The sequence below is a fragment of the Ambystoma mexicanum genome, chromosome 4q (assembly GCF_040938575.1).
Source record: "Ambystoma mexicanum isolate Mex_15411 chromosome 4q, UKY_AmexF1_1, whole genome shotgun sequence".
NCBI classification, from domain to species: Eukaryota; Metazoa; Chordata; class Amphibia; order Caudata; family Ambystomatidae; genus Ambystoma; species Ambystoma mexicanum.
In genome coordinates, this window is record NC_090928.1 from 108604314 (window position 1) to 108624252 (window position 19939).

The 19939-nt window shown below is 42.6% G+C and overlaps 1 protein-coding gene across 50 annotated transcripts in view; it reads right to left on the reverse strand.

The window, feature by feature from the left end:
• The window catches only part of TRDN (triadin), a 1596486-nt gene that overhangs the window by 217192 nt on the left and 1359355 nt on the right, over positions 1–19939 (reverse strand). For 49 of the 50 annotated variants that reach the window (XM_069607588.1, XM_069607568.1, XM_069607599.1 and 46 more), the window contains 3 exons: positions 9689–9736; positions 4252–4299; positions 1740–1787 (listed from right to left, as the gene is read on the reverse strand). In XM_069607588.1, coding sequence (XP_069463689.1) covers positions 1740–1787; positions 4252–4299; positions 9689–9736 — 144 coding nt within the window. The remainder of the gene's footprint in view (positions 1–1739; positions 1788–4251; positions 4300–9688; positions 9737–19939) is intronic. The other variant, XM_069607589.1, reaches the window with a different exon arrangement.

Sequence of the window (19939 nt, forward strand, 5' to 3'; positions counted from 1 at the left end):
AAAATCACCAAACGGTTGTCTTCTGTGGCCTTTCGCCTTCAGCTACCTCCTTCTTGGCATGTACACCCTGTTTTCCATGTCTCCCTATTGAAGCCCTATGTGGTCGATCCCTATGGCCGATCCTGTCCTCGCCCAGCCTCTGTCCTTGTGCAAGGGGTCCCAGAATTCGAGGTTCAGGAGATCTGCGATGCCCGCTATCGCAGGGGGGTACTTCATTTTTAGGTTGATTGGAAGGGGTACCCGGCTTGTGATCGTACTTGGGAACCACGTCGGCATGTGCATGCTCCCCGCTTGGTTCGCGAGTTCTATGATCGATTTCCTTGGAAGCTTGGGGCCCCGGGCCTTTCTGGGAGGGGGCATAGTGTCACGCCACTTTTGGGGAGACCGGGGTCTGTTGCACCCGCTCCCTCTCCCACCTCCTGGCGGATCTACCCGCGCTTTTGCGCTTGGGCGTTCGCCGGGGGAAGAGGTGCTAGGGCCGGTGCTAGAGGGCTGTGGCGCATGCGCGGGAAACCACTGTCTCGGTTCTGCGCATGCGCCTTAGATTGGGCCTCCGCGCTGGGAAGGGCTTGCCTTCCAAGCCTCGTTCTGGGTCCGCCGGCGCTCGGAGACGAAACGGCTTGCGCTCCAGGCCTCGCGAGTGCCGGCGGCCCATAAGAGGAACCGCGAGCAGTAGCAAATCGCGTCTCAACGCGGTTGCTACGGTCATGTTGCTCGCTCCTGCTTCTTATGGTTCCTGTTCCCTGTGCCTGGTCTTGCTTCAGCTCCAGCCTTCTCTTTGGTCTCCCTGCCTTGCTGGTCCTCAGCCTGCCTGGTTCCCAGTCTCCTGTTACCTCCTTGGGTTCTCCTTGGCTCCTGTCTGTTCCACGAGCCTCCCTGGGGTCCAGTTCCCAGTCCCTTCTTTTCCCTGGGGACCCCTGCTCCTTGTCCTGGGTTCTCCCTGGGTCTTTCTGGGCTTAGCCTCTCCTCCAGCTTTCCTGGGGCCCTCGTTCACTGTCTTTGGATTTACCTTAGGGATCCCAACTCGTGGTGGTCTCCCCTCCCAATCTGGTTCCCTCTTCCTATCTGGACCTGCCTGGTGCCTCATCCTTTGGACCTACTGTACCTCGAGCAGATCAGTAATTCCAGACCAGTTACGTGAAGCTGCTTGAACTTGTCTCCCTGTGGACTGGGGGCCTTACCTTGTATTCATCTGAGAGGTTCCTGGACTATCTTGCTTCATCACCGGATCACGTACCTTTGGAATAAACTCTTTTGGACTTCACCCGTATCCAGTAACTTTCCATCAGACTGTGGCCTCTCCTGCCTGTGCTTGCACAGTCCCTTCGTCACGTTAATCAGGAGAGTGCTTTCCATGACGCTGGGAGTTGGTCCATTCACCACCCTGTGTCATTAGGGTGGTGGAGAGGCTGGTTCCCCGAGTCACATGCTCGTCATTTCACTGGATGCAGCCTGGCGGTCCCAACTAGATCCACTGTCAAGAAAACAGGTACACAGTTCTCATGCACTTCTCTGCTTGACAGCTATAACTAAATGATGGATTACTATGGTAATGTACGTAGATTTATGAGGGATTGTTGAATCAATTACTGATGTATATGTATAGAGGTAGGACTATTTTATATCTAGATGTGAATGTTTTATATGAATTTGAGTGAAAGTTTTCAAACATGAGAACTGCATCAAACCTTTATAATAAAGTAATACATTACATGCTGTTAATTGATAAAAATATTTACCTGCTTTTGAATGCTGAATTTCCTTTGTATGCTTCTGCGTTTCATGTTCTGTAATTAATACATAGTAGAGTGTAGTTATCAAAACATGATTAGACCATTCCTTTCAGCAAAATTATAATTTAGAGCACAGGTTCACAATCTGCGATTCTCCAGATGTTTTGGATCTCAGCTCTCCTGATTCCTCAACATTGATTATACGGTCTAGGATGGGAGTTGCAGTCCAAAACAGTTGAGCAACAGAGCGAGCACTCCCCTGTTTTAGGTACTCAAGTATACACAGAACACCTCTTATCCTAACAGGGGCTCTCCTTTTATAAGTCATTGTCACAGAGACTGTACCACAAAAATGATTTGTGTTTCCATGCATTTTCTAGACACTGCAACCCAGTAGCTATGATATAGGGTGATGTAAGTACCATCTAAGTTCACAGATAGTTTACAACTATTTATGCTCATGAGCCTGGGTAAGCACCACGTATTTCAACTTTAAAGAAAAGGCGTATTGCTTTTTATCAAATTCAACAGATGACATTATACTTGGGACCGCAAGGACTTTACGAACAGCTGAAAACTCTCAAATTAATTTTAGGAAGTTCTGAAATTGATTTAGCATGTTTTCTCTTTGGTGTTCTTCCTTGTCTTTTAGCAACCCATTTCATCAAATTTAAAAAATCTGCCAAATTCAAGGTGATATTGATGTAAGTGAATTATTATAAATTAAATCAATATCTGACAATAAATAAATCTCATACAAAAATCTGTCTTCCTTGCACAATGTTAGTCTGCAAATGATCAGTCTAATCAATGAGTGATACGTTGGGGGCATTTTTACTTGTGAAGTAGAACAAAGAAAAACACCACATACTTGTTATTCTTATGATATGGCTCAAGTGAGCACAGAATCCAATATTGGACCAAGTGGGCCGCTCAACCTTGACCAAAGGACCTTAGGCAGGATACACAAAACAGCCCAGGTGACTTTTTATTATTTCAAATTCGTTTTGGAAGCTTTCTAATTTAGCTGAAACTGGCCTTCCAGTTCCATACTATACTAAATTCCGGAGATGAACACCAATCATTCGTCTTTGATGAATTAAATTTTTTTTGCTGTTTTAAAGTTGTACACGTGAACAGATGAGTAGTGGGCATTAAAAGCAGATTGTACTCCCTCCCGTGCTCCTTGTCCCGGTATCTCCAGATTTTAGTATAATATGGAACTTGTCTTCTACACTCTGTTTGTTGCACTTGTGATTACAGTTTGGAATAAATTAGGGCCGGCTTTCTCTGTCTGTCCCCTAACCCTTTATAGGTGGCACATCAGCTCCCACTAGGGACAGCCATCACATGAGGGCTACCTAGCGATGGTTGGAGAGCCAGTCTTAGCTAAATTAGAAAGCTTCTAAAAAAGAATCTGAAATAATAAAAAGTCACCTGGACTTTTTTGTGTATCCTGCCCATGGTTCAAGTAAGGCCTAAAGTAATTTTATCATAAAATGCCACCATTGCTGTACAAATATCAAACAAAGAGCAGCATTACCCTTGAGTTCCAAAACATTGCTGTCTTTGTACCAGCAATGTGTGTCATGTATTCTCTATGGAACAGCACCATGTCAGGCGTAGCCATGAAATCTCATGCCAATAATGTTCTTTTGGCCGATTCCTCATTGTACAGTTGAAGAAATGAAATGGTAGCATGTTGAAGATATTATGGCATATTTCATGAGTCACCACATGCCATAAACACAGAGCCACTATTTTGTAATCACAGTATGCATCCCCCCACAGAATAGTCACACCACAGCAATACTTAGTAAGTTCATTGGTCAATAGAGATTAATATTCGAAGGCAATAGTTGTGAGTAGGGATAAGACACATAGTAAAATATAAAGACTGGAACAAGTCATTCTTCAATTGAAACTAACAGTGGCATAAGCAATGGATGTAGCTAGTGTATAGGCATGCCTAACCATTGGTCACTAGATCCCTTTGTGGTACACTTAGCGGTGCATTCTTGAATTTGTTATATCATATTATGCAGCAGGGCCGATGGTACTGCACTGGGGAAAGTATGGATACTATTACATTGTCCTGTTTCTTTCCAACTGAGATGGGCACACATAGGGCGTTGGATATTTTTTGCTGGATTTGGGTTTTCAACCAGAGTCATCACCATTTCTTCACTTTTGAAGGGAGAGGGCTGTGATGGGTAGTTGTTGGATGTGCCAAGAAATGAGGGCATATTATACTATTAAAATGCATGACACACACACATTTACAGACACAAACTTTATCAGGTGAGACGTAAGCGGATGGTGATGGTAGAAAGTGCGTATTTATGCATCCTTTCAACAAATACTTAACCTCTGACCTCCGATTGTCAGGGTGGTGAAGGCCATCATCCATCATCATTCTTGTATTGGGAGCTCAACCATTGCATAAACTTGTGATTAAATACATTAAATGTTCATTTACAAAGTTTAAAACATGCTGTGAACGGATTACAGATTGTACCTGCTTTTGCGTATTGAGCTTCTTTTTTATGCTTCTGTGTTTCTTGTACTACAACAAAAAAAGAGTGCACTACAGTTGTCAAAACATTAGGGGGACACCTCACGGACCAATAATAACTCGGACAATGCACTTCGCACAATCAATTAATTTTCTAACAAAGGCACAACTTGTATAAGTCATTTGGCCTGATTTACAAATATGTTTTAACATGGGGAAGTCCAGATTGTACCATATAGTGAGGAATGTGTGCTCCCAAGTATTATCAGGGCACCACAACTGCACAGCAGTAAGCTTTGGTATGTAGGTAATAAGCACCGGCTGAATACACAGGTAATATACAACAATTCAAGTTTTAGAGTGTGGGCGAGACCCAGTGACATTGTCCTCCAGGAAAGGATTTTTTACTGTTATGCAAATGCAGCGAATACATGTTACCTGCAAATGTGTAACCACATGAGGGGACAGCAAACACATAGGGGACAGTGTACACATCTCATTTGGGGGCGTTTGGAAGTCCTAAAATTAATTCTGTAGGTTTCCATGTCTGCATTTTTCATGGCCGTTATCAGCCTGTCAACTTTGATAGATGTGTCATGCTCTGGGTCAAATGGGGATTGTCCCCCTGAATATTCGTATTGAGAACACTGTGTTCTTTGATGTACTTCTTGATGTTTTAGAAATACACCAAGGTCAGGGGGGGGAGAAATAACAGTGATCTATTGTAAACCTATAATCAGTACCCGTGAAAGACAGCCATCTTGATTGGACAGCCTTCAGGCACCAAATATTAGAACCAATCGATGGGTGATGAGATAGGGGGTGTGCCGCCACATTTAGTTTGGCCTATATCAGTTGCTTTATGAACGTCTTTATGAGAGAGAAGTAATGGGATAGAATACTATAAAGTAGCATGGCACTCTTTGATGGCATTTGAGGGGTTTTCAGTGAAAAAATGGTGGCAAAAATATCGTCTGTGCAAAAAATGGTGGCAAAAATGCCGTGGTTTGACCAGGTAAAGTTGTACCCCATTATACAATTTAAGGGGAGCAGGGGTTGCGGGGGTTTCCCACGCCCCCCTTAAATGGTATAATGGGTCCGGAGGTTGTCGGGGAGTGCCCCGCATCCTTCACATGGATTGCGGCGGCAAAAGCACAGCCTTTTTGCCACGGTATTGTCCATGGCCATTTTTGCCACGATTTTAACACATGGAGTATTTGAGGATGGATAGAGTTTAAGTAGCCTCTTTGTTGCATAATGACTATTTAGGCTAAATTGATTTTTTGCAGTTGGTCACTTCTAATCAGCCTCTTTTCTCAACATCCATTTTCACATTTATTTGACTATTCGGTGATCATGGTGTCAGGCGTTTTGTTTTCTTTTGTTATTTATGGTCCAAATGTGTAATGATGCACGTGAGTCTAAGACATGAAATCGAACATTAGGGCACATGTTCATCATGAACAGGTGCTGATAGCCCATAGGGCAATAGAGCCAGCACGGACCAAAAATGTAAAATGCTGTTGTGGGGCAGTTTTCTTGGTGAAAGTGGGTCACTTTTTTGGTCATTTTGGGCCAGTTTGATGAGTTACTTCACTCTGCGGCTAATAGTTTTGACCAGTGCTGCTAAATAAATTATCTTAAAAATACACAATTTGCATCACATTTCATCACAAAACTCCTCCTTTGGTCCTATTCAAACAGTGTCACAAAAGGAATGAATTGTCTTTGGCCACTTTGGGCCACTTTTTCATTGGTGCCAGCGACAATGTTATGGCCCAGTCCGACCCTGAACGTGTATATCATGAATACCCACTACATGGGGCATGACCACCATTGATCAACACGGCGCTGCTTCTCTTTTTGGAACTTCAACTTATTTTTATAATTATACCAAACCTTCCCGCAATCGAAATACAACTGAATACAGACTTTTTTTGAAGGCCAGTACATTTTAGAACGTATTTGTTCAATTGTTGGGTACATTTACTGACCTTCATTAACAGAGTATCCCTCATTTATTTGCGTTGGGTTCATAGTGTGCTATTTATGTCTAGTAGTGAGGGTGGCTATCAGTAGACATAGAAATAGGATCATAACTTGTGCTTGCATTCCAGAAATTAAGCAGATACCTTTTGATGAACGCCAACTGTGCCTCATGTGGTGGGTACTAACAAAATATTTTTAAATATGCCAAGCTACATATTGAAGTGATTTGCTAGAATAGCTTGATAAAACATGGGGAACATTATGATTTATGAACAGACATCATTCGTCAATTATAGCAGGAGATGTAGAAACATCCCACACGGGTTGATAAATAAAAGTGGGCTGTATTTAAATATATGTAAACAATCAGATCACCCTATCTGTGCTATTTTTACTCTTATTAATAACGCGATGAGCAGAGGGAAATCTGAAATATCACAAACGTATACCACCTTTATAGGAGAATTATTTTAAATGATTGAAATGATGGTGGACTTGGACTTGCATTATATGATATTAAGAACTGCACTGAACAGAAACGTGTGCATTTGGGATTACATACACAATTTAGAAGTGGCTATGGGGAAACAAGCATACAGGAACTGACTGGATGCACTGGTACTCGACATTTTATCCTAAATGTTCCTTCGTTTAAGCACGGAAGGTCGTACAGATCAAGACTGAATCAGCTTCCATCTATGGAGGTCATTGGACACATATGGAACTGACCACCAATCAATGTCCCTGCCAGCTATATAAAGATCATAACCAACGGCAGACCACTCGGCATCCAGTAACAACATGTGAATCACTCGCATTAGGGGGGCATACATATCTTCATAAATATGTTCCTAATATCGATGCAATTCAGACAGATGCGTTTTGGACTAGATGCCTAATTGGTAAACAATAGTCTCTTGTTTTAGCTATAACTAAATGATGGATTACTATTGAGGACAAGATAAAGTAATGTACTTCGATTTATGAGGGATTATTGAATCAATTACTGGTTTATATGTATATAGGTAGGACTATTTTATATCTGGATGTGAATGTTTTATATGAATTTGAGTGTAATGTTTCAAACATGAGAACTGCATCAAACATTTAAAATACAGAAATACATTACATGCTCAGGGTCGGATTGGGTCGTCGGCCCATCGGCCCGTGGCCGATGCAAAATCATGGCTGGAGACCTGGGGGCCGGTTCCTGAAGACCATGTGGGCCGGTTTCGGCCTAGGCATGGGCTTCATTGTGAAGCCTTCACACTTCAGGAACCAGCCCCCAGGGCCTCAGCCTCGCCGGACGGATGGATGCAAGTTGCAAAGGATCTGTAAGTAAGCAACTTACAGATCCTTTGCAATTGCAGCCCTGCGCCCGCCGCCGCCAGCCCGCCGCAGATGCAGAGAAAGGTAACACTGAAGTGTTACCTTTCTTTGATAAATGCGGCGGGCCGGCGGCCAACTGCCGCGGCCCGGCCGCGACACCCTGGCGCCAGCAGCAGTCAGTGTTACAAAACACTGGGAGGGAGCGGCAATGCTGGGCGGAGCTGCCTCAGCCCGGCCTGATCCCTCCCAGTGTTTTGTATTACACTGGAGCCTGCCGTTGCCGGAACCCAAGGACAGCCCGGCACCATTGGCGATCCTTCGACTGCAGGCAAGCAGGAGTTCCTTTCGTTAGAGGAAGGGCCCTCTTAACGCTCTTTGCGTGGCGACGCACATGGAACCTTACAGTAAAGAAGAAGTGACAGGCGTAAGAGGCGTACTCGAGAAGAGGCTTCCCTGGAGTTCGGGATACCTTTGGAGATTAAAGAAAAAGAAAATGTTTTTGCGCTGTCCTTGGAGAATTGGTTTCTACTGGCGCCAAGAGGTACTGTGATTGATGCTATGCCGCGGCAGCCCCATGTTAGTAAGGTGTGCAAGGGACCTTGCTTGTTCACAGCGTGTCGCTGGAAGTAAGGACTAAAATCTGATGTGCCATTTGAATGGATTTCTATAAATCAAACTGACAAACCTAGCGGACATGTCACGGTTAATTTAACGGAACGGAAGTTATAGATTTAACTTTTAAGTTGCTAAAGGAGAACATGCATATATAATAGTTTTCTGTTTTACAGTCTGATACAACCGCAGCCTGTTTCAACATATTTGAAGCAACTTGGAAATGTTTGGGTTGCATAAGGTTAATAGTAATCGAACGCGTGGTTTAAAACGTCTAGTGCTGTGAGTTAGTAAGGTTTCATGTATGGTGTCCTTGATGTGCACCCAGTCAGCTGAACATGGAAAACATTTATTGGGGGAACCGACTTCTTAGGAGGGGCGGGGCTTTGGGAAGGAGGGGGCAGGTTGTGCAACACAGTATCTCTAAATAGAACCCAATCCTGACGATTTGCATAAAGGCATTGAGCATTATGTGAACAACATAATGTCCACAATTTTAAATGTTAAACATGTCTTATATTGAGTTATTAAGAAAACCTTTTAAGCGAATAATGGACTCTTCTGTTTTGATTGGTCACAATATTCACCATAATAAAGAGATAATTGTATTTGTATTTTATTTATAAAGCGCACCTGGCCTCGGGCATCTGAGCGCATCACTTAGGTTACATGGCAGATTGACATAAAATATGATATACAGGGCAATATACAGAAATGAAAACAAACAGATTACAGTCATAAGATTCTATATACTAAAAGAGTGATTAAAAAAATGGCAATGATAGGCATGTATGTACAGTTAAAGTGTAACCACAAAATTTGCAGAATATAAAAAGCATCTTTATACAAGCTAAGCAGAGAACTGTCTGTAAAATGTAAGAAATGTATACCAGTTTGAACAGCTGCAAAACTGTGTGAGGCTTTGTCAGTATCACCAAATAATAATTGCTCATTTTACTATATCCGATATGATAGCTCAGTGGGTTGAGCGCTCGCTACTGCGATGTGTGTTCGATCTGCAGGTGTGAATCCCAGCAAGTCCATCTCAGCCTTTCATCCTTCTTAGGTCGATAAATGAGTACCAACACAGGTTGGGTGATATTGTATGCAAATTTGTTCTATAAAAAAGAGCTTAAGCGTAAGTGCTATACAATAACATATTATCATTTGGCCTTGGACGATTGCTTGCATTCACAGTAATTTGACAATATGGATCTATACACACAGATATTAATGATACATATCGTGATCCATTCTTGTATGCAAAGTTACGATATTTTATGAGCTGTGATGTAATGTGGGAAACTCATGAACGCTCCATAAGTAGCATTTTCTGTAAAGTCGTGAATTGACACGATTCACAGATGATGGCTTGAGGGCCACTTTTTTTGAGGCGAGGGGTGGGCCACTTTTGTGAGGCGAGGGGTGGGCCACTTTCTTTTCAGTGTCCGGGCCTATTTCTTATCCCAGTCCGACCCTGTACATGCTGTTAAATGATACAAATATTTACCTGCTTTTGAATGCTGAATTTCCTTTGTATGCTTCTGTGTTTCATGTTCTGCAATTAATACACAGTAGAGTGCAGTTATCAAAACGTGATTAGACCATTCCTTTCAGCTAAGTGATCATTTAGAGCACAGGTTCGCAATCTGCGATTCTCCAGATGTTTTGGATCTCAGCTCTCCTGATTCGTCGCCATTGACTATACGGGCTCGGATGGGAGTTGCAGTCCAAAACATTTGAGCAACAGAGCCAGCACTCCCGTTGTTTAAGGTACTCAAGTTAACACAGAACACCTCTTATCCTAACAGGGGCTCTCCTTTTATAAGTCATTGTCACACAGACTGAAACACAACATGATTAGTGTTTCCATGCATTTTCTAGAACCTGCAACCCAGTAGCTACGATATAGGGTGATATAAGTACCATCTAAGTTCGCAGATAGTTTACAACTATGTATGCTCATGAGCCTGGTTAACCACCACGTATTTCAACCTTAAAGAAACAACGTATTGCTTTTAATCAAATTAAACAGATGACATTATACCTGTACAAGTGTAACACTATGATGGGACAGCAAGCACTTTCAGAACAGCTGCAAACTCTCAAATGAATTTTAGTCCTGAAATGAACTTAGCATGTTTTCCCTTTGTTGTTCTTCCTTGTCTTTTAGCAACCCACTTCATAATATTTTAAATATTTCTCAAATTCAGAGTGGTATTGATGTTAGTGAATTATTATAAACTAAATCAATATCTGATAACAAACAAATCTGATACTGCCTTCCTTGCACAATGTTATTCTGCAAATGATCAATCTAATCAATGAGAAATACATTTGGGGCATTTTTTACAATTTTAGCAAACTCAGTAGAAGAAATAAAAACACCACATAATTGTTATTCTTATGATATGGCTCAAGTGAGCACAAAATCCAATATTGGACCGAGTAGGCCGCTCAACCTTGACCAAAGGCCATAGGCAGGATACACAAAACAGTCATGGTCACTTTTAATTATTTCAAATTCTTTTTGGAAGCTATCTAATTTAGCTAAAACTGGCCCTCCATTTCGATACAATGCTAAAATCTGGCGATATCGGTGCGTTCAGAACACCAATCAGAGGTCTTTGATGTATTAACCAGTTGTTTGCTGTTTTAAAGTTGTACAAGTGAACAGATGAGTAGTGGGCATTAAAAGCAGATTGCACACCCTCCCCTGCTCCTTATTCTAGTTTCTCCGGATTTTAGTATAGTCTTGAACTTGTTTTATTGTTTTATACACACTATAGTATAGTCTTGAACTTGAACTTTGTTTTATTGTTTTATACACACTGTTTTTTACACTTCTCTGAGATTGCAGTCTGGAATACAATAGGGCCGGCTTTCTCTGTCTGTTCCCTAACCCTATGCAGGCAGCACATCAGCTCCCACTAGGGACAGTCATCACATGAGGGCTACCTAACAATGGTTGGGTAGCCAGTTTTAGCTAAATTAGAAGGCTTCTAAAAAGAATTTGAAATAATAAAAAGTCAGCTGGACTTTTTTGTATATCCTGCCCATGGCTCAAGTAAGACCTAAAGTAATTGTATCATACAATGCCACCATTGCTGAACAAATATCAAACAAAGAGCAGCATTACCCTTGAGTTCCAAAACATTGCTGTCTTTGTACCAGCAATGTGTGTCATGTATTCTCTATGGAACAACACCATGTCAGGCGTAGCCATGAAATCTCATGCTAATAATGTTCTTTTGGCCAATTCTACTTTGTGCAGTTGAAGAAATGAAATGGTAGCATGTTGAAGATATTATGGCATATTTCATGAGTCACCACATGCCATAAACACAGAGCCACTATTTTGTAATCACAGTATGCTTCCCCCCATACAATATTCGCACCACAGCAATTCTTAGTTGTGAGTAGGCATAAGACACATAAAATATAAAGACTTGAAACCAGTCATTCTTCAATTGAAACAAGCAGTGGCAAAAGCGATGGATTTAGCTAGTGTATATTCATGCCCAGACATTGTCCGCTAGATGCCTTTGCGGTACACTTAGCAGTGCATTCTTGAATTTGTCATATCATATTATTGTGGGATGCATTGACCCACTCTGCTATACTATGCGGCCTCACTCTACTATCTATGGTGCGAGAAACAGCAAAATGATGGCAAAACCCTTGTGCGTGCCTGAAACCTCCAAAACCACGTTCTTCAACACACAAAAAGGTGGCTGCGCAACCTGCCACCCATGGTGTATGTGTGGTGGAAATGAGCACACAATGCAGAAAAAGTGCAGTGGGCTACATGACAAATAAACATAGAGTGCAGAGGGAGTAGCAGCGCTTTGCAAGTAAAACTTCATAATTCGGCTGTAAATGACATTTACTTTGCTGCTGAAACTGCAAATACCTGTTCAGAATACCTGTACATAACACTGTCCAACGCTCGAAATCTTGATTGGTACTAAAATTCATCTACTCTAATGAAGCACTGTGAATTTATAAGGTCCTGAAATGTTAAAAGCAAAACATTTTCTCAGCAAAACCGGATTGCCTGTGAATGACAGTTCCTGTAAAAAATCTGTGTGCAGCCACACTGGGCGACCTGTGAGTGACAGACCCTGTCAAATGGGTTCTCCTGATTAAACTTGCAGTTGTCTAAAACCAAAGTTCTGCTGGATTAGTAAATATGAAAGGGCTGTTGCTGAAAGGAACACGGATCTCAGTTGTTTTGATCCCAAAGATTTAAATCTAAGAATGTAATTGATCTATGTCATCTGATGCAACAAGTTTGTTTTGCACTGATTTTTAAGTCAAGAAATTAAGAATTTAACCTAGGCTGGCTGGGCCGCCAAGAAGTTGAAAAACAGGTTTTTACACCCAGGTGGAGGGTCTTCCTCTCATCAGATGCTCACTGACACATGATAATTGTGGGGTAGGACAGAATTTTGTCTGCAGCCAGGGATTGAACAATGGCAGATTCTCCAGGCCAGGAAATGGACGTGTGAAAAGGTCGTAAACTAGGCTTGCAGAAGGAAATCCCAAAGGTTGGGGCTGCTCCTTGCCTCCATAGACTGACAAAAGGCAGACCATTTGCTGCTAAGAACATGTAATGAACATTTTTTTTAGAGAATTATAACTCGCTATCAGAAGTGGTGAAAATATAAAAAGGGCAAAGTTGTTACTGTAATTTTTGGCCCTACATTTCAAAATGCAGTGGAACTATGTAGCATATTCTGAACAGGAATGGCAATATATGTGGTTTTATGGGAACTGTATTTATATTAGAATTGTTAAACTTTGCACACATATTCCTATGGTAAACACGCATATTTGTGTAAATATGGAGAAAGTTTGGAAAATTTTTTCATGGAGAAATTGACAAAATGCTGCAGAAAGGCGAAACAAGATCTCAAAGCTGTGGGATTTTGACGAACAGATACTCCATAAAATATGTGATCCTTGTATGTGATTTTCATAGAGGTTACAAATGTATAAACATGTATTTAGGACAAAATTCAATTTTGATACTAGTGGCTAGGGGATGTTTCTAAGGATTGTAAAAACCAAACCATAAAACTTGACATCATCTGTCCTTGATCCAATCACTCGGATGCAAGGCAGAGATGAGGCTCTGATCCAATCCCAGTTCACAGGGGAAGCTTAGTTAAGCCGGCCCATACACACATTTTTGTGATGTCATTGGAAATTATAAATAGAGACAGTTGACAACACACAGGGACACTCTTTCTTCTGATTCCAGCAAAGCACTCTGATCCAGCATTCATCATCCAGCCTTTAACATCCTTCCAGATCCAGATGCCAATCACCAGGCCAAGCCATAGCTGAACCATTTTCAGCTAGGCCTCTATCATCAATTAATTTTCAACTAATCCTTACAACCCAGTGGAGCGCTGTGGTGTGGGGAAGCATCCTGAAACTATCTGGCTTGCGACTATAATGCTTGCCTTTTGAACTCGCAATCCTGCTGATCTGAAATATCCAGAAACAAGAAGGGCAAATCCAGTGAAGTTCCGGTGACCGGCCTATCTGATCCAGTCCTGTGCCTGATGTGCTGTACTTCCCTAATAGACCCGCTCCATTGACCAGAATCTTGACGGGTCTAAAATCTTAAATCACAGTGGATTATGAGTATTAACAGGACGCTAGAGAACTATTGTATACCTTGCCTTATCTTGTCCAACCCTAAATCTCTGAACTATCCTTAATTTCATAACTGGCAACAGTGTCAAAATCTTAGTGCTATCTTATTCTGTCTATTTGCTAAAGCGTCATTTTTTTCATAGTCATTTTATTTGTGTAACTCTCATCTAAAAATCACACTTCGAGTGTTTGGACTGGTTCCGCTGGGGAAGGTGCTGGGGATCTGTTACTGAAGTCATGAATCCGTCTCAGAGCTTACTTCGCCCCAACCTGGTTGTCTAGTATACATGCTCTAGTCTTGAGTAAAAGCATAACCCATATTTCCTGGTTCTAAACTGAAGTTCCTGTCCAAGTTTGTGTCCTTATTTTCGAAAAACAGTTTATTTGACCCATTTTTATCAAAGATCGCATAGTAAAAGTTTGCCGCAAATTTACCTTTTGCAAAAGTTTTACACGTGTGAATTGTCTTCAAATTATTTCCCAATTTGCCTTTGATATTCTAAATATTTTCTTGTGATTAAATCATTGCTTGTGATTGCTTGCATCTGTTCAAAGCGGCGCCCGTAGAAATTTATAATAACTTAAGCAATTTTGACCACATTCAGTGTTTTTGCTCAGCCAGTTTCAAAGTCATCCTGACAGTTGAAAAGTCAAATCCATTTTTCTCTTTTGGTTAAGGGGGGGGAAGGTAGGAGTGATATTCTGTTGGTTTTGTACTATTCCTGAGTACCTGCTCTCTGCTCACATCTAACTAAATTGCCTATTTGTGGGTTGAAGGGTGTTTCAGGGGGAACGTCTAACCATAGTGCTATCAGTTCCAAATCAACCCAAAAGTATTCTTTTCTGTGCTGAATTCTTTTTGTGTTCATTACCTGATTCCCAGTGCATTAAAGATATTATTCATTGTCCTTGTCACCCCATTGGTGATTGGTGTTACCTATTAAAAATATATTGTGATTACATTATAATACATAAACAAATATTTACTGTTGCAAACTAGCCTGATTCCTGGTTCAGTGTGACCGGGGGGTGGCGGGGAGGTATTTTGAGAAGGGTGTGATATGAGTGGTATATCATTCAGAATATTGAACTTATAGATAAAAATAAAACAAAGGTTTCATGTGTGCACTACATGCTACGCGAGACTTGGATGTGTACCTGGTTGAAATCCCTTACAGTGTGGGGGCTTGTGTCGGTATCCTGAATTTGACCTACCACTCGTGACAGTCTAACACAACATCCTAGCCAGCGGGGTACATACACCTTGTTGGGTTGGCATGCTGTGCTACACTGTACAAGTACCCCTCAAAAGAAATACTCAAAAGAATTGGGCCTGTTTGCAAAAGTAAATTAACGTAAGATAAGTCAGAAGGAAATTAATATTTCCGGAATGGCCACCCTAGTGGAAATTAACATTGCTAGGGAAAACTACCTGCACAAGCTGTTTGACAGGGGTGAGTGGCCAGAACAGGATGAACAGGTATGGCTGCAGGAGATAAAACAAAAAGTCACTGCAATCGACCTTGATACCTGGCAGGACACGGGTCCATTACATCAAGCGCTTAGCGAGCTGTACATGGCCCCAAAAATAAAAGAGGAGCAGTGCAAAATTGCCAAAATAGCAGCCCACCTGTACCTCCACATAGGAATCATACAGGAAAAACATACAGACAATATAGATTTGACAAAGAGGCAAGGGGAAGCACTGAAGAAAATCCAGACCAATCTGGACTCTGCAGAGCAAAGGCTCCAGGATATCCAAGAATCTGAAACAGAGGCTAGGCAGTATATCACTAAACTCCAAGAAGATCTGGCTCTCTTACAGCAAAAGAATGCAGAGCAAGATACCCAGGTACAGATTCTGCAAAAAGAATGTCAGGAAAGCGTTGACTCTTTACAACAGAGTCAACAAAAGCTGGAGCAGCAATTAACTTTTAACAGAGTCTGCGCAGAACAGTTAGTTGTCCTACAAGACTGCATAGACAAATTAAAAGAGGAAAACAATAAATTAATTATTAAAGACATCCACTCTCAAGAGGAATTTGATGAGGAGTGCCAGAAGTCTAGTGCATTTAAAAATCAGAGGGATGACCTGGCAGAGCAGAGGGGCACTCTAACATAGGAAAGGGACGCCTTAGGCCAGGAAGTCAGCCAATTAAAAACTAAGTTGGAGGAAAGAAAGCTGGCCCTTCATGAGTTTAGTGAAATCAGAACTGATTATGAAAAGCTACAAGAACACATCAGGTGGGTGGAGGATTCTCTGGCAAAGAACACTCAGACCAATAAGGATCAAACTCAGGAGGTGAGTCTCCTACAGCAAAAATTGGCCCAATATTTCCAATCCAGTCAGGAAGCACAGAGAGACAATGAGGCTCTCTGTGAAAAGAATGACAGGCTCCACAAACAGATAGCCGTGCTGGAGCAAATTATTGAGTCCAATAAGGCCTTAATTCAGGAGGAAAGGGGTCAGATTTTGGCATGTCATCAGGGAATAGGGGCTGAAGGAGATGAGGTATGAAGGGACAGAGAAACCCCTGAGCATAACCTCAGGACCCCTGTCATCAGGTACTTTAATCCCTTCAGTTCCATGGACTCTGCCACCCTCATGTCCACTGGCTCATATGAACTAAGGGCCACGGGGATGGTAGACTTCAGCACACTGGGAAATATGGGACTGACAAATCAGCGCCACCCAGAAATGGATGGGCGGGCATCACTGTAAATATTCCCAAATGTGAGGGCTAGCCTCTCTGATCAGGAAGACTCCAGTGAGGGGGGAATCAGAGAATTGGATCCTCAAAAATATCGCCTACCAAGGGACTGTCAAATTTGGTGGGGGACTCGATGAAACTAGACCCATCAAGAGTATCCTAAAAACCTCTTCCCAGCTAGGGCAGTGTGTGGGGGTACTCAGCCAATCCTGGGAGCAAGGAAGAGTCAGAAGACTCTTCTGAGCACCACAGGTCTCAGGAGACTAGACCCCCACATTCTGCAAGCCATTCCCAGGCCTGCAGAATGAGGGCGAGCATAGAGGATCAGATAGCCACCTCCTGTAGCAGTGCCTCTGAGTCAGAGGATGAGTGGACAAGGGTGACTAAGGCAGAAAAGGCCAACAATATTAAGAGGGCCCTACTGAAAGATCCCCTGAAACAAATCAAGGCCATAAGGAGCGTCATAACTCACTATCACAAAAACTACTGAAGGATAGCCAAAGTTGCATTCAACATGTCAAGTGGACATTTTCCCCTGAATACTCCAGCTTCTTTGTGGGGCTGGAGGATCAGAACCACTCAAGATTGTCCACCTATAGGGCGGCCATCTTAAAGCATTTCTCCATACATAGAAACCCTCAAGAGGCCGCAAAGCAGCCTACAATCTGCAATGTGGGGAAGACCAGGCCCTACAAGAATTTGTACAAGAGTTAAAACGTGCCTTTGCGCAGACCACCAGGAGGGTGCGCACAGACAGTAGGGAGTTCATCAATACCTTCTTTCATGCACTCCCTAAATACATCATCACACAGCTGGTGAGGGACTATCATGAGAAGAGATCACTAGACTGGGTTATTGAACAGGCAACTCGCATTTATGAAGTGCAGAAACCAGTAGAAAATAAAAGTACAAAAAAAAAACCCAAACCAACCAACAGCCCTGCTGCTGCTAAGGTGGCGGAGGTGAAGGTTGCCCCCATTTTAGATCTGGAGATGGGCGGGCATAAAAACATTCCTGTGCAATATCCTCTTAACCAAAGACCCAGAAGACCCTTGGGCCAATCCCAAACAGGTAGTCAGGGAGGTAACCCCACAAATGGGACCCCTAACTCCCCTAACTATATCAGCCCCTGTTACAAGGGCAGCAGACCCATCCTGGGCTATGTGTGGACTCCCCCATTCCAAGGTAGAGGGGGATCCAACCAGGCAGCTGCCAACCCAGGAAACTTCCCTCCTAACTTCCCCCAGGAGGGCAGTAATCCCCCAAATGCTGGGTTGAGTTTCTTTCCCGGGTACCCGCCAAACATCAACCCCCAAAACAACCTTTCTTTCTTTCCCTACTTCCCTGAGCCCAAACAGCCCAATCCGGGATAGGGAGGCCAAGGGTGGAGGGGTACCAGAACTATCCCAACCAAGGGGATTATGGGACAAAGGACAGTTACCCTTGCTGTGATCAACCTAGAATGGACCAGAGAACCCTGCACCAGCCAGAGCGGGTGTCCCAACTGGAGCACCAGGTCCAGAACTTGTCTTCCGTAAGCACCTCAAAACGTTGCTATTCTCCCAAGAAATGTAAAGAAGGTGCATCCTTCAAGATCCTCGACCAAGTATTCTTGTATTGTTGGAACTCCGGTAAGTAGCACCTTGATGTTTACAAGTTTACTGCGCTTTATAAACGATAAAATAAAATAAACAATGGTCAATTGCAAACTACCCTTCATTTCAGAAACATTAGGGCCCTCTAGGTGGGCTAGAAATGGTAGAGTCATTCTGGGTTCCTGGAAATTGATTACAATTCTGGCACCAATCATTGGTTGGTGGATTCCACAATTGGCCAGGAGAGGGCACTCACTTGATTCCATCAAGTTGATAAAGAAACATTGTCCAATGCTAACCAGCAAAATATCATCAAAACACGATGGTCCCGATTCACAAAGCTTTTTCAATGGGATTTAATAGACCCTACTTCTCCTATGGAAAGGTAGGCAGCTAATTTCTATAGCGTGCGTGAGAGGTGTCAATTGGGAGCCCTGGCAATGGTCTTCTCTTTTATCACATTATTTGCAAGCACATATAATAGGTATTTGCATAATTGACCTAAAACATTTGACCTAAAATATTTGGTGGAATTTTTGTGCCCTTTTGTATGGTCAAATTTAATTAAATATACATATGGAGTGGGTAAGGGTATAGATTAGGTTGAGGGAAAGTGGGGAGGGGGTTGCGGGGGTCTCCCCCTCATTTAAAACAGAAAAAAGGTCAAATAAATTCAACCAAATGTGATTAGGTCAAATAGACCCAAACCCCTATAAAACACATGCACATTAATGTGAAAATGCAGAGAGCAAGAGCAGCCCTGGCAGCCACTGTGCAAGAACCTCCACTCTACTCCATTTAAGCCATCGGCCCCAGTTGAGCAATTTCAATGGGAGAGAGAGAGAGAGAGAGAGAGAGAGAGAGAGAGAGAGAGAAAGAGAGAGAGAGAGAAAGAGAGAGAGAGAGACTTCTGATCACATGCTCATGCGGTGCTAAACTCCACAGCTAAGAATCCTCCTTAGATGGGGCCATTATGGCATAGGCTGAGTGGTGCTATTCGTGAGTCTTCATGTCAAATAACATTTCTTTCCAAAATTCCAGCGAGCACTCTACTAGGGCGGGTCACATTCACTCTCACAACCCCTGCTGGACATTCCATTGCCCCTGATCAGACCGGAGGGCTTTTCCTACCCCTGGGCGGTGGTAATCGAAGAGACTCTTCAACACCGGTTGCAGTGCGCCAGTTCTCTTTGTGTTGCCCCGCTGTGCCTAACGACATGCACCCCTCCGAATAATAGCTGATAGTTGTCAGTTTCTATGTGTTGATGTACGTGTTATATTATACAATTATGGTGCTACCAATCTTTCTGACTACTGCACTTTAACCCCTTCACTGCCAGGCTAGTATGCAAGTCTATGCAAAAAGGACGAGCATACTCTTCCTTGGCACTTGGGAATAGGGCGTTGGGTATTTTTTACTGCATTTGGGCTTTCAATCTGAGTCATCACCATTTCTTCACTTTTGAAGGGAGAGGGCTGTGATGGGTAGTAGTTGGATGTGCAAAGAAATGAGGGCATATTATACTATTAAAATGCATGACACACATATTTACTGACACAAACGTTATCAGGTGAGACGTAAACGGATGGTGTTAGTAGAAAGTGCTCAGTTATGCATCCTTTCAACAAATACTTAACCTCTGACCTCCGATTGTCAGGGTGTTGAAGGCCATCATCCATCATCATTCTTGTATTGGGAGCCCGACCATTGCATTAGCTTGTGATTAAATACATTAAATGTTAATTTAAAAAAGTTTAAAACATGCTGTGAACTGATTACATGGTGTA